The sequence below is a fragment of the Arachis hypogaea genome, chromosome 12, assembly GCF_003086295.3.
Source record: "Arachis hypogaea cultivar Tifrunner chromosome 12, arahy.Tifrunner.gnm2.J5K5, whole genome shotgun sequence".
NCBI lineage: Eukaryota > Viridiplantae > Streptophyta > Magnoliopsida > Fabales > Fabaceae > Arachis > Arachis hypogaea.
Window position 1 is genome coordinate 79,051,096 of NC_092047.1, and position 13,646 is coordinate 79,064,741.

Sequence of the window (13,646 nt, forward strand, 5' to 3'; positions counted from 1 at the left end):
CTGCATCTACCCCAAGAGTCTCAAACTAAACCTGGAGCAAGTGGAATTACTCCACTGCATCTACCCAGACAGGTATATCTCACCATGTCCCGGAGCAAGCAGAATCACTTCACTGCATCTACCCAGGCAGGTGTATCTCACCACATCCAGGAGCAAGAAGAATCACTCCACTGCATCTACCCAGGCAGGTGCATCACAATCAGAATCATATTCAATATCATTTCATAATCATAGTCAATCTCATCATCGATTTCATTCTCAATCTCAATATTCAATCTCATTCTCAATCTCAATATTATTAAAACTCGCCTATTGTCATCCTTCATCATCATATTTAATTACTATTCATCATCACAATCACTTTTAGTCTCAAGCATAACCTTCAAACTCACACTCCTATTCCCAAACCCTTGAATTTATAATTAATTTTCTTCTTAGTGTCCTTAGCTAGTTAACCAAATCTCTTCTCATTATTATAAAAACCAAATAAGTTAAAATCATAAATCAATCAAATCATAAAATCTGATCCTCTTTGAAATCCTTTAAAACATTTAAATTTTATCTCTTTTGACAATTAATTCAAACCAAACTCGATTTTTAAAATCATAACCAAATCGCCTCCAAATTCTTAGAAAAATTTCGGCAGTATCTCCCCTAAAAATTGGAGTTTGCCATCCATCACGGGTTTTCTCTTTTCAAATCCGTCATTTAAGACCAATCATTATCGATTTAAATCAAAGAAAATCAAAATCCAAAGATTCAATTCATTTCATCCAAAAATCCAGAAATCAACCAGTTCGATAACAACACAACATATCAATCTCAACAGAAAATCATTCATATCACAGGAATTAATCTATTTGCATTAATGTACAAAACTTATCAGGTATTCAAAGCCCCAAAACATTTTCTTATCAAAACAAACCCCTACCTCGATTAGCTGGATTCACATAGATTAAATGTGGTAACTCCCTTCTCTTTTAATTTTATGGCAGCAGCAAGCACGCAACTGAAACAGCAGCATTGACAATCTCTTATGACAGTGACGATGGTTGCAGCAAGACAACAATTCGAATTGGATAAGAATCAAAAGCAACCATAACTCTGGAAGATTCAAAACAAATCAAAGACCAGAATTGAATTAAAACAAGAACATGGCAATTAAAAGTGACAAAACAGAACGTGCCAATAGATCAAAACCAAGGAGAAGAGTAGACCAGAATCAATATAATAGAATTCAGAACCAGCGGTAGCAACCCCAGCAGCCCTCACTTCACAGACAATTCCTCTCTCGAACGGGCAACAACAATCAGAATCTCCAGTGGCGACGACAACCAAGCTAGGAGATGATGGCAGCAGCAACGGTGGTTCTGGAAAACAGACGCGAGGTTGGTTCACCTCCATAGCGATGACGAAAATAGCATCAACCTCCGCTGCCTCCCTCTTCGAGTTCTATTCCTTGCGTTAGTGATAGTGGATTCCTCTGGTGGCAACTCGGATAGAGGACTCTACCCACGACCAGAGGCAAGGCAGTGCAGCCTCCAGCAGTGGCGATGGAGCATGCGACAGCGTCGGTGGTAAACCCTAGTGGCAGTAGCGACGGGTCAATAGCGCTCCTTGGATGACCACGAATGCGACAAGTCCAGCGGCGGTGGGAACAGCTGAGGTGACGGCGACGTGAAACACAGCTCCTCCCTCATCTTCGTCTTGCTCGATGACGACGGCGGACTCCAAGATGGCCGCAGGAAGCTCGATGGCGTTCGGTTTCTATAGCGACGACAGTGAGATGTCGGTGATGGCAAGCCAGACGGTGGCTGGACGACTTGGCATGGCTCTCCGATTCCTTTCTTTTCTTCCTATGCTGTAGGGGCGCGGTTTGAAAGAGGAAAGGGGTGAAGGCTGCGTGTTTCAGAGGTTGGGGAAAAGGGAAAATTAGAGTTAGGGTTAGTTTAGTAATTTCAAATAAAAATAGGAATAATATAGTAATTGAGACTCAAATTAAACCCAACACTAATTATATATAGAAAATACTATTTGCTCATCAATTTTACAAATTACTTTCAATTAAATGCTCAAATCCAAGATTTAGAGATAATACGATTAATTTTCTTTATTCATAAAAACTAAAGTATTAAATTCTAAAATCTTAATTAATTATTTAAATCAATTTATATAAAATTCATATTATTTTACAATTACTGAACTTTATAATTTAAATATAGAAAAACTCAATAATTGTAAAATTGGATTAGGATCTTAATTTATTTCAAATTCAATTAATCGAAACTGTTTTTAATTATTTTTAATAAAATAATTTCTGAAATTAAAACTGTAAATAAATATATTATTTGAAATTTGTTTATAATAAGACTTTTCAAAAGTTTTGGGTCTTACAACAAAGCTCCGGTGAAATCCATGAAAACAAAAAAATAGAAGCAAAACTGGCAAGCATCCCCTTCCGGTCCTCCAATCGCAGCTCCAGCAACGAAATCCGGCGAGCAAAACAGTGGTAGAGAGTTCCAGTAGTGACGCAGCAGCTTAGTGATAACGTACCAGCCCCTCCTTCTCGAATGCTGAGGCGTTGGTGGAGAATTTGGCAGCGGCGATGATGAAGCACGACGGTGACACGGGCTTCAACAATGGTGACAACGAGGATGAAGCCTCTCTCTCTCTCTCGCAATGACGGCACCAAGCCCTGCTGACGTTGTCTCTCTCTCTTTTCCCTCCTCTCTTTTATTCTTCTCCCGTTCTCCTCCTCTAATATATGTTCGCACATGTATGTGTGTGAAGAGGAATGACGGTGTGAGGGTGGGTGAGGGATTAGGAGGGTTAGAGTTTTGATTTGAAAATTAGGGTTAGGGTTGGGTAAAAAAGGTAAGAGTATGATATGTATTTTGATATAATTAGAAAATGGAATAATAATTTAAAAATTAAATATAATTATTTTTAAAGAAATACTCTAATTTAAAATTAGAGGTAAATCCATTAATTTTCTATTAATTTATAAAATTGAACTAAATTTTAATTATTCAAATTAAACTAACAAATTCTTATTATTTTTTAATTACAAAAATTTTAAATTAAAAAAAATATCTAATTATCATAAAAATTATATAAATTCTAATTGATTTTAAACTCAAATCTCATAACTTTGATTTAATTACTTTAGTAAATAATTTTTTGTAAAAAAAAAATTATAAATAAACATAATAAATCACAAATAACTTATTATTTATTTTCTAAAAACTCGAAACCTTACAAAATACCATACATATCACACCATTTATCTAATAATCCTTGAAGGATAAATATTTATATTACATGCCACAATATTCTTTAATGTTAACGCTGTAACTGAAGTTCAGTAATGCAAGATGATCAAATGGCTTATACTTCAAAGGGTGCTCTTCATCTATAAGCTTTTCAGGTGCTTGAAGAATCCCTTTGTAAAAGGCAAACAAACCAAGAGAGTACCTCGTTTCATTCTTCTTATTATTATTCATCACAACTTTATGGTTCGGTGACTTGATTCTCTCATTGCTCCATGCCTACCAAAAGAGTAATAAGATCATATATAACATCATCACCAAGAAAAACTACTGTGCTTTCATTATAATCAGTGGATTATATAACGGTAGTATGTAGTGGTGCCATTTTAGTCTTTCTTATTTAACATAGTATTTATTTATATAATAGTAGTATGTTATTTAGTATTGCTTGTACACCAGATTGCCATTTTTTTTAATCTGGTATAATTAATTAAAGCCACCCTCTTTAATTTTTTTTAAAAAAATATAAAAATTTATTTTCCTTTTTGCATAAACTAATTATAATATCAAATTCAAACGAATGTTTTAAAAGTAACTTTTTCAGTAATTTTATTTTTGGTGAAGAGAAAATCAAAACAACTGAACTATATACATACTAATATATCAATAAATACTAACTTTTTATTAAACCTCCACATTTTTAATATGTATTCATACTTAGGTTACTGATACCTTCACTATATATATACTAGTATATTAGTAAATACTAATTTTTAATTTATTAAATATGTATAAAAATAATATAAATTGAATTAGATAAAATGATAAATGATTTGGATTTTAATAAAAAAGTTTTAAATAATAAAAATAATAATTTTATATATATATATACACGGGAAAGGAAGTGAATGATAATTAATTACCATTAAACCATCGCCGGCCATGACCACAAAGGAATTAGTAGGAGAAAAATCAACATGGATCCAATTCCCATCTTTTGTCTCCACCATGAGTCCATTGACATGGTTTTGGTGAAGAATTGTTGTGAAGCTCTTGTCAGTGTGACACACCAAACCCAGTTGAGGCTCATCAACAACCTCTTTTGGTGATTTGTGTGCCAACAACCTTAGGAGATAACTTGTGGACCCCATGTATGCTTCATAATGCTCCTCCATTAGACCATAACTTTCAAATATCATTCTTGCTACCATTCGATCCAATTCTTCTGCTATCTTTGCATACTCAAACAAATTCTTACTACAAAAGTCAACAATAAGACGAATTAATTAATTAGGATATAACATGTATGTTCAGTATTTATATAGATGTATAGAGCATATTTAATGCTTGTTCCAAAAGCTTATTTTTATTTTTATACAAACTTAGCTATGTGTTGGAAGAATGGTTAAATGTGTGATTATTTCATGTATTATAAGTGTTCAAAATATACTTATTATACAATAATATATGTCTCTCTAATTTTTCGAAATAGAAAAATATCTTCAAAAACAAAGAGATTAAAAAAGTGAGAAAGTAAAAAAATAGTAATAATCATCATGAGGGAGTTCATTATCTTAATTCAAAGTGATTAGACTTTTATTTTTTTGTTTTATCAATCTTTTTGTTTTAGAAAAATTAATTATTTCAAAAATTATCGGATTATTATCGCATCCTAACATAAGTGTAAAGACTAAGTAAAAAAAAAAAGCAAGATATTATTATAGAGAAATGATATAACACTATCAGATTTTATTGTTTTTGTCACCCGTTAATTATTAATATTTAAAAATATAAAATAAAATACATTGTTAAATTATTAGAATAAAAAAATTAGACTAAAGAAATTAAATTAATGACTAAGTGATAATCAAAAATAATAAATTCTTATCGTCTTCTATTATTTCTCATTATTATATTATGTATAAGTACCAGAAATGATGCCAAAGAGATATAGCTCAAATGACATAGTTTCTCCATACTCATTTAGAGATTGAGAGTTCGAGTTTCACTCTTAATTTTAAAAACAAGAAGTACCATAAATGATGATTTCCATTAGGCCACAATTTTTGAGCAAAGCCTTGAATGTTGTGAAGCGTTGTTCCCTCATCTATGCCCATGCTTTCATGGAGAGGAATCTTGGGGATCTGTCCAACGTAGCCTTTCAAGGGCATCCCCTCATAGTTGTTTCTCATTTTTGTTTCTGTTGGGAGATCAAACAGTTCCTTCATGGAATTGAAAACACCATTTTCAAGCTCATCACAAACTTTATCATACACAACTACAAAGCAGCCATGTTCTTCGAGTGCTTTGCGCACCCTCTCGCATGCAATTGACCAGGAATTGCTTCCCGGCTTCAGATCTTCTTTGGTGAAGTTTAGAATTGGAAGCTTCATTTTTTCTTCAGAACCCATGAATAATCAATAATTCTCTCTTAATTAATTGTTGTTTCTTACATAGCTTTTAATAACCTTTTTGGGTTTTGGGAAATATATATAATATGGAAGTTCGAAATGGGGTGAGGAGAAAAGTGTCTATGATTATTTGGACAAATAAAAATACTAAATGCAAAGAAAAAAATATTAGCCACCAAATTAATCATCGTATATTTGTTGTGTGTAGATATTTAATATTTATGTTGGAGAAATACTTAAAAAATCATTAAAATTTATTTTTTTGTCATTATTTTTAAACATCAATAAAAAACTTTTACATTAATAATTTAACAATATATTTTTAGTCTATATTTTTAAATATTACTGATGAATTGATTATCAAATTAATAAGTTTTTGATAGTCTTTAATATTTTTATTTATGTTATTTAATTTATTTTATATATATTTTATATTTTAACATATATTTTATATTAATTATTAATATAATGATAAATGTTTTATATAAACTATATAAATTAATTAAGGGTTGATTATATGTGAGTTTGATTTGGAGAATGTGGGTTTTGTTGGGCCTTTAATTTTGGCGGACTCAATTATATAATGAAAATGTACATAGAATACAGAGTGTCCTCGTTATAAAAAAAAAATAATAATAAAGAAAATAGAAGAAAGAAAAAGAGAAACCCATTAATTTTTTTTTTCTCATTCTATATCTCTACACATTTAAAATATGTATGTATGAGAGCAACCAGCCACCAACCTTAATTATTTAGTGTATGTTGCCAAGAAAGGGGCATCAGAACAAGCTATCAGTCTCAGATATACACTAATAGACAATAATATCAGGTAAAAAATAATTTGCTTAGACAACTATACAATTACTCCATAACAAGACAGATTAGAGATGCATGATTTTAATTATATATATATATCTTTTCTTATTTGTAATGTATGGTTTTCTGTACTTTCTTTGTTTGTTATACTGTCTGTTATCTTTGTTTATATATCATTATTATATAATAACACTAATAGATCAGACAAATAACGTACAAATAATGCATGCATTGAAGATAAAGTTGATTAACTTTTTATTTAATAAATATCTAATAGAAATTATTCTATTAATTAATTTTCGTTCCAGCCAAATTACTTTTAACAAAAATAATTTGTCAAATTGATCTTTTAATCTTTTAAGATAACAAAGATCGTAATCTTTAATAAAATAAAATAAAATTAATTTAAATTAAAAAGTAAATCAATTTGTTATATTTCAATATTAAACATTTCAATGATTTATTAAATATTTTTTTAATTGGATCCAACTTGTTTTTGTTAAAATATTAGAGACTAAATTATTATTTTCTTTTATTAAAAGCTAACATATCTAATATTTTAAAAGCCTAGAGACTGATTTGCTAATTTCATTTCTCTAAATCTTAATTGTTCTAATACAAAATTCTAAGCGATATGTATATATTTCTTATAAAAAATATTTTAAAAAATTCTCAAAATATTTTAATTATGGAATTGCTTATAAAAATATTTTAAATTTGTTAACAATAAAATAATTCTCAAAATATTTTAAAACGTAATAAAATATTCAACTGTTAAATATATATTATATATTAAAAAATTTAAATGTCAAATTTTAATGCAGTTTTTTCAAATATGTTTAGATTAATGAAATATTTTTGTTCTTAAAATTTAATAATTTTAAGTGAAAAGAATTTTTATTTTTTGCAATTTTTTTAGCCATCAATACAAAAAAAAATTTAAAACATAAAAATAGATATACCAAGAGATTAAATTTTAATATAATTTTTTTACATATACTTTCAAAAAAGTTATTCACATATTTTCAGAAAATTTTGGATCAAATATGCAGTAGTTTTTGAAATAGAAAAGTGTTAATACCTTCATTATACGATCCACTATTGCCATATATTAAAAAACTATTTTTAAAACTTTAGACAATATTTTAGCAATGGTTTTTCTCCAATTGAATATTCGCCCGATACTAATTAAAATAACAACTGTTTTTTATATATGGTAACTAATTTAATTTTTACTGCGTCATTTTTTTATGCAACGTTTTAAAATGTAATTGCTTTGTAATAAAAATCCTCCAGTTAAAGATGTTCAACATTGAGTTTTCTGACTCAAACTTGTTTAGTATTTACGCAGGTTTATGATCACAGGAAAAATTGGCCCCTTCAAGTTACTCAACCTGTGGCAGAAAACTATTATTCAATAAAATTCCTTCATTTTCTTAGTTTATTTTTTATTTTTTTTATTTTTTTTAATTGTTTTTGATCTTCTATGTTATTTTGGTTAAGTTTGTTAACAATGCTAAACTTTTTTTTATACCTTAATCTTGAAATTTATATTAAGGATTAGAAATCTGAACTCTTTGTCTTAGTTGATCATGCCACGGGTGGAGCGAGCATTAGAGATGGAGAGATGGAACTAATGCTTCACAGGTATATATAAACATGCTATTTCTTTCAAGTTCAAGATTGTTTTACTGCGAACAGTTACAAACTGCTAATGGTGAAGGCTTAATGCTCCAGGCGTATTCTCCAAGATGATGGTAGAGGAGCAGGAAAAGCTCTTGATGAATTAGATTGTGCACAAAATTATAGATGTAAAGATGGAGTAGTGTTGAGAAATAATAGATGTATGGTTGACTAATGATTTTTATTAGAAGATATTTATGTAGGATACAATATTTTAGTTTTTCATTAGTAGTAAATTCTAAGAAGTCTCATATTTATTTTGATTTGGCTATGCCTAATTTAGTGTGACATGTATGAATATTCAAAATTAAATTTATTCTAGTACTTTTAGTTTATTATAAATATATTTTGTTTACAGATAGTTTTTATTATTTAAAAAAATTATTTAGTATAATTATATATTTATTTTTATTTTATAATATTTAACTCATTTAATTAAAAATGCAAAATTATATATGCAATTATATTACTACATATTATGTTGTACAAAAATTTATTAGAATATATATATATATATACAAAAACTAAAAAAAAAAAAAACAATGAGGGACCTAAGGCTACACTTATATAGAGTAGCTATGGTATACAATGTGGCTATGCTTTACAAGTGATGCAGTAGCAAGGATAAGTAAGCTTGAAAGCTGAAAAGTGTAGCCTTTGGTCCTGAACAGCTTCACTTAAAAAGCACACCCTATTTCTAAATGCCAAAAGCGTAACATTTGGTACAGAAAAGCGTAGCCTTTGAGAATAGGTAACACTGGTATAGGCATCTCCCAGAAAAGCGTCTCCAAAGCCTAAAAAGCATAGCCTTTGCCTAAGGCATCATTTTTTTTTCACTTTTGGCTACATTTTTCAAGTATACCTTAATGGGTGTTTTTCTTGTAGTGTTGGTTAGGCAACGATTTTAACACCATTCTACTCTTTATGTTGATGATTTTGACAATGGTTTTACATAGACAATTAGTTAAATCTCTCAGTTAATCCTCTATCAAGGGTTACATCCCCAAAAAGAGATATAGCTATCCCATCAAAAAAAAAAAAAATCAGAAGTTTGTCATCACTCCGTTGTAATTGACTCCATATAATGTCCCTTCTAACATAATACCTTACTTAAGTCATGGTATTTTTACTAGAAAGAACATTACGTGACATTTCTTAATATTAACTACTTAATTCTGAGCCTTTACATCGCTCGCTCGTTTCCAATTTTAGGGAAAAAAAACCAATAAATTTTCGTTTTTCTTTTGATTTAAAAGCATTTGTCAAAAATTTTCATTTTGATTTGTTCCAATCATCAGACAAAATTAAAAACAAGCAAATACATATTCACATAGTTACTAATAATACATTATACCTATTCAAATAAACAACAAATACAAGCTTACCCCTCTGAATAAAACTTTAACTAACAAGGCGAGGGGAAAAATAAACTTTAACAACTGTAACTTAACTCGCAGTTAAACTCTTCTATGCATCTGCAGCTTCGTTAATAGGTCTTCACATTTGTAGTTGAAAGGGGTAAAAATTTTGGGGTGAGAACTAAACCACAAGTTCTCAGTAGAGGATAAGAATGCCGTAAAGTAAGGAATAAAACGCAAATAGTTAATTCATCTAAAAAAGATTCACTTTCATTAATTCTTGTAAAACTCTTTGAAATTACATTGGAAAAATCAGCTATTTGCTTCAATTTATATTTCTTAAAATTCATTCTAATCAATAACAACCTTCAATATACAAGTAAAAACGCATACACAAGCAAATCACAAAGTATAGATAAACAAACAATACATGCATCAATCAAACAGCAAAATAAATGTAAATAAAGCAACACTCAAGCAAGTCATACAAATGCATATGATAAATTTCTATCCCAAAACAGATCGTGAGTTCACGTGTCGGTTACGTATTGCCGTCCCTACCTTAGCCAACGTCCCTTCCATGAGCGTTATGTACCGCCGTCCTCATGGGGAACATTTCTTCCAGTCTCAAGTGGACGTGATGTATCGTCGTCCCCGCTGAGCCTTATACACAATATGCTGAGTGATCTTACGTATCATTTATTCTTCTATTCTTCATCTTGGAATTCCTTATTTCACAGCCTTCTCATGAAATGCGATTTAAATTCTTTTATGCACAATTTGACTGATCATACGGTTAGCTACCGCTTTTATTCTTGCAACCCAGTTATCCATTCCGCATTCCTCTACATGAACTATGTAGCTCCTTGCTGATGTAGATTGAACTTGCTTTACTGTAATATATTATATCTTGTAGCTTCTGCTTCGTATCACACTTTTTCCCATACATTCATGCCATATGATTTTCCTGGTGGTGCACGAATTACGAATCACACTTTTCACAACGCGTACCAATAACCAGCAAGTGCACTGGGTCGTCCAAGTAATACCTCACGTGAGTAAGGGTCGAATCCCACGGAGATTGTTGGTTTGAAGCAATCTATGGTTATCTTGTAAATCTTAGTCAGGAAGTCAATTATGTTTATCAGTTGAATTGTGAATAACCAAGAGAACATAAATTAAAGATTACTTGTTGTGCAGTAATGGAGAATATGTTGGAGTTTTGGAGATGCTTTGTCTTCTGAATCTCTGCTTTCCTCTGTCTTCTGATTCACGCACGCACGCCCTCCTATGGCAAGCTGTGTGTTGGTGGATCACCGTTGTCAATGGCTACCTTCCGTCCTCCCAGTGAAAACTACGCTCACGCGCTCTGTCACAGCACGGCTAATCACCGATTGGTTCTCGATCCGGTTGGAATAGGATTTACTATCCTTTTGCGTCTGTCACTAACGCCCAGCCTTCAAGAGTTTGAAGCTCGTCACAGTCATTCAATCCTTGAATCCTACTCGGAATACCACAGACAAGGTTTAGACTTTCCGGATTCTCATGAATGCTGCCATCAGTTCTAGCTTATACCACGGAGATTCTGATTAAGGAATCTAAGAGATACTCATTCAATCGTATATAGAACGGAGGTGGTTGTCAGGCACACGTTCATGATTTGAGGAAGGTGATGAGTGTCACAGCTCATCACCTCCATCACAGTTAAGCGCGAATGAACATCTTAGATAGGAACAAGCGTGTTTGAATGGAAAACAGAAATACTTGCATTAATTCATCGAGACACAGCGGAGCTCCTCACCCCCAACAATGGGGTTTAGAGACTCATGCCGTCAGAGAATACAAAGTTTAGATCTGAAAATGTCATGAGATACAAAATAAGTCTCTAAAAGTTGTTTAAATACTAAACTAGTAGCCTAGGTTTACAAAAATTGGATAACTATGATGGATGATGCAGAGATCCACTTCTGGGGCCCACTTGGTGTGTGCTGGGGCTGAGGCTTAAGCAATTCACGTGCAGAGGCCATTTGTGGAGTTGAACGCCAGTTTTTATACCAGTTTGGGCGTTCAACTCCAGCTTTTGATCCTTTTCTGGCGCTGGACGCCAGAATTGGGCAGAGGACTGGCGTTGAACGCCAGTTTACGTCGTCTATCCTTGTGCAAAGTATGAACTATTATATATTGCTGGAAAGCCCTGGATGTCTACTTTCCAACGCAATTGGAAGCACGCCATTTCAAGTTCTGTAGCTCCAGAAAATCCACTTTGAGTGCAGGGAGGTCAGAATCCAACAGCATCAGCAGTCCTTTTTCAGCCTGAATCAGATTTTTGCTCAGCTCCTTCAATTTCAGCCAGAAAAATACCTGAAATTACAGAAAAACACACAACTCATAGTAAAGTCCAGAAATATGAATTTTTCCTAAAAACTAATAAAAATAGACTAAAAACTAACTAAAACATACTCTAAACTATATGAAATTATCCCCAAAAAGCGTATAAAATATCCGCTCATCACAACACCAAACTTAAACTGTTGCTTGTCCTCAAGCAACTAGACAAATAAAATAGAAGACTAACAGGTTGAGAAGCAATAATATCTCAGAGCTTTTTGCATGAAGCTCAGATTCTAATTAGATGAGCGGGGCTAGTAGCTTTTTGCTTCCGAACAGTTTTGGCATCTCACTTTATCCATTGAAGCTCAGAGTGATTGGCATCTATAGGAACTTAGAATTCAGATAGTGCTATTGATTCTCCTAGTTCAGTGTGATGATTCTTGAACACAGCTTCTTTATGAGTCTTGGCTGTGGCCCTAAGCACTTTGTTTTCCAGTATTACCACCGGATACATAAATGCCACAGACACATAACTGGGTGAACCTTTTCAGATTGTGACTCAGCTTTGCTAAAGTCCCCAATTAGAGGTGTCCAGAGTTCTTAAGCACACTCTTCTTTTTCTTTGGACCTTGACTTTAACCGCTCAGTCTCAAGTTTTCACTTGACACCTTCACGCCACAAGCACATGGTTAGGGACAGCTTGGTTTAGCCGCTTAGACCAGGATTTTATTCCTTTAGGTCCTCCTATCCATTGATGCTCAAAGCCTTGGGATCCTTTTTAATTGCCCTTGCCTTTTGGTTTTAAGAGCTTTTGGCTTTTTCTGCTTGCTTTTTCTTTTTCTTTCTATTTTTTTTTCTGCAAGCTTTGTTCTTTGCTGCTTTTTCTTGCTTCAAGAATCATTTTTATGATTTTTCAGATTATCAATAACATGTCTCATGTTCATCATTCTTTCAAGAGCCAACATATTTAACAGTCTTAAACAACAAATTCAAAAGACATATACACTGTTCAAGCATTCATTCAGAAGACAGAAAGCATTGCCACCACATGTTACTAATTAGAATTTTTCTTATTAAAAACTCGAAATTTTATTACCTCTTATTCAAAAGATCTACTATTTTATTCATGTTTGCTGATGATGAGAAAAATAGACTATAACTTAATTGGGGATAAAATCAAACTAGACGCTAATTACTACTAATGATCATGTAATGAAGACACAAACATAGATAAGCACTTAACATAGAGAAAACGAAAAACAGAGAAAGTAAGAACAAGGAACGAGTCCACCTTAGTGATGATGGCATTTCCTTCTTGAGGCACCAATGATGTTCTTGAGCTCTTTTATGTCTCTTCCTTGCCTTTGTGGCTTGATTCCTAGTGATTTTTGGTATTTCTATCCTCAGTTGCTTCCAATAATTATGTGGAGGGGAGTGCATCCCCTGAGGTATCTCTTGATTTGCAGCCACATGTTCTACCACTGAGCTATAGATCCTTCACATAATTGTTGTGATGTCCACACCAAACTTAGAATGTTGCTCGCCCTCGAGCAAAAGAAGAGGGAATAGATGAAGAAGAAGATGTGGAAATAAAAAACTAGGATTATGAGGAGGGAGGGTGGGGATCCTGTGGGGTCCACAGATCTTGAAATGATCCTGTGAGGTCCACAGATCTTGAGGTGTCAAGGCATTTACATCCCTGCACCAATTTGGGCATGCAAAATGCCCTTGCACACAACTCTGGGCGTTCAGCGCCAGGTTGGTGCCCATTTTGGGCG

At 32.3% G+C, this 13,646-nt stretch overlaps 1 protein-coding gene across 1 annotated transcript; it reads right to left on the minus strand.

The window, feature by feature from the left end:
* Positions 1 to 3,210: 3,210 nt before the first annotated feature.
* Positions 3,211 to 5,749, minus strand: LOC112727566 (probable 2-oxoglutarate-dependent dioxygenase AOP1). The gene is made up of 3 exons (XM_025777363.3): positions 5,304 to 5,749; positions 4,193 to 4,526; positions 3,211 to 3,548 (listed from the first exon to the last, which is right to left on the minus strand). The coding sequence occupies exons 1-3, from the start codon at positions 5,678 to 5,680 to the stop codon at positions 3,318 to 3,320; spliced, it is 942 nt and encodes a 313-aa protein (XP_025633148.1). The 5' UTR covers positions 5,681 to 5,749; the 3' UTR covers positions 3,211 to 3,317.
* Positions 5,750 to 13,646: the final 7,897 nt, after the last annotated feature.

Excerpts from the sequence above, each read along its gene's own strand:
- LOC112727566 (XM_025777363.3), bottom strand. The coding sequence starts at position 5,680 with ATGGGTTCTGAAGAAAAAATGAAGCTTCCAATTCTAAACTTCACCAAA. Across the intron at positions 4,527-5,303 it reads AATGGAAATCATCATTTATG|TAAGAATTTGTTTGAGTATG; the intron begins GTACTTCTTGTT and ends TGACTTTTGTAG. Across the intron at positions 3,549-4,192 it reads TGGCCGGCGATGGTTTAATG|GCATGGAGCAATGAGAGAAT; the intron begins GTAATTAATTAT and ends CTCTTTTGGTAG.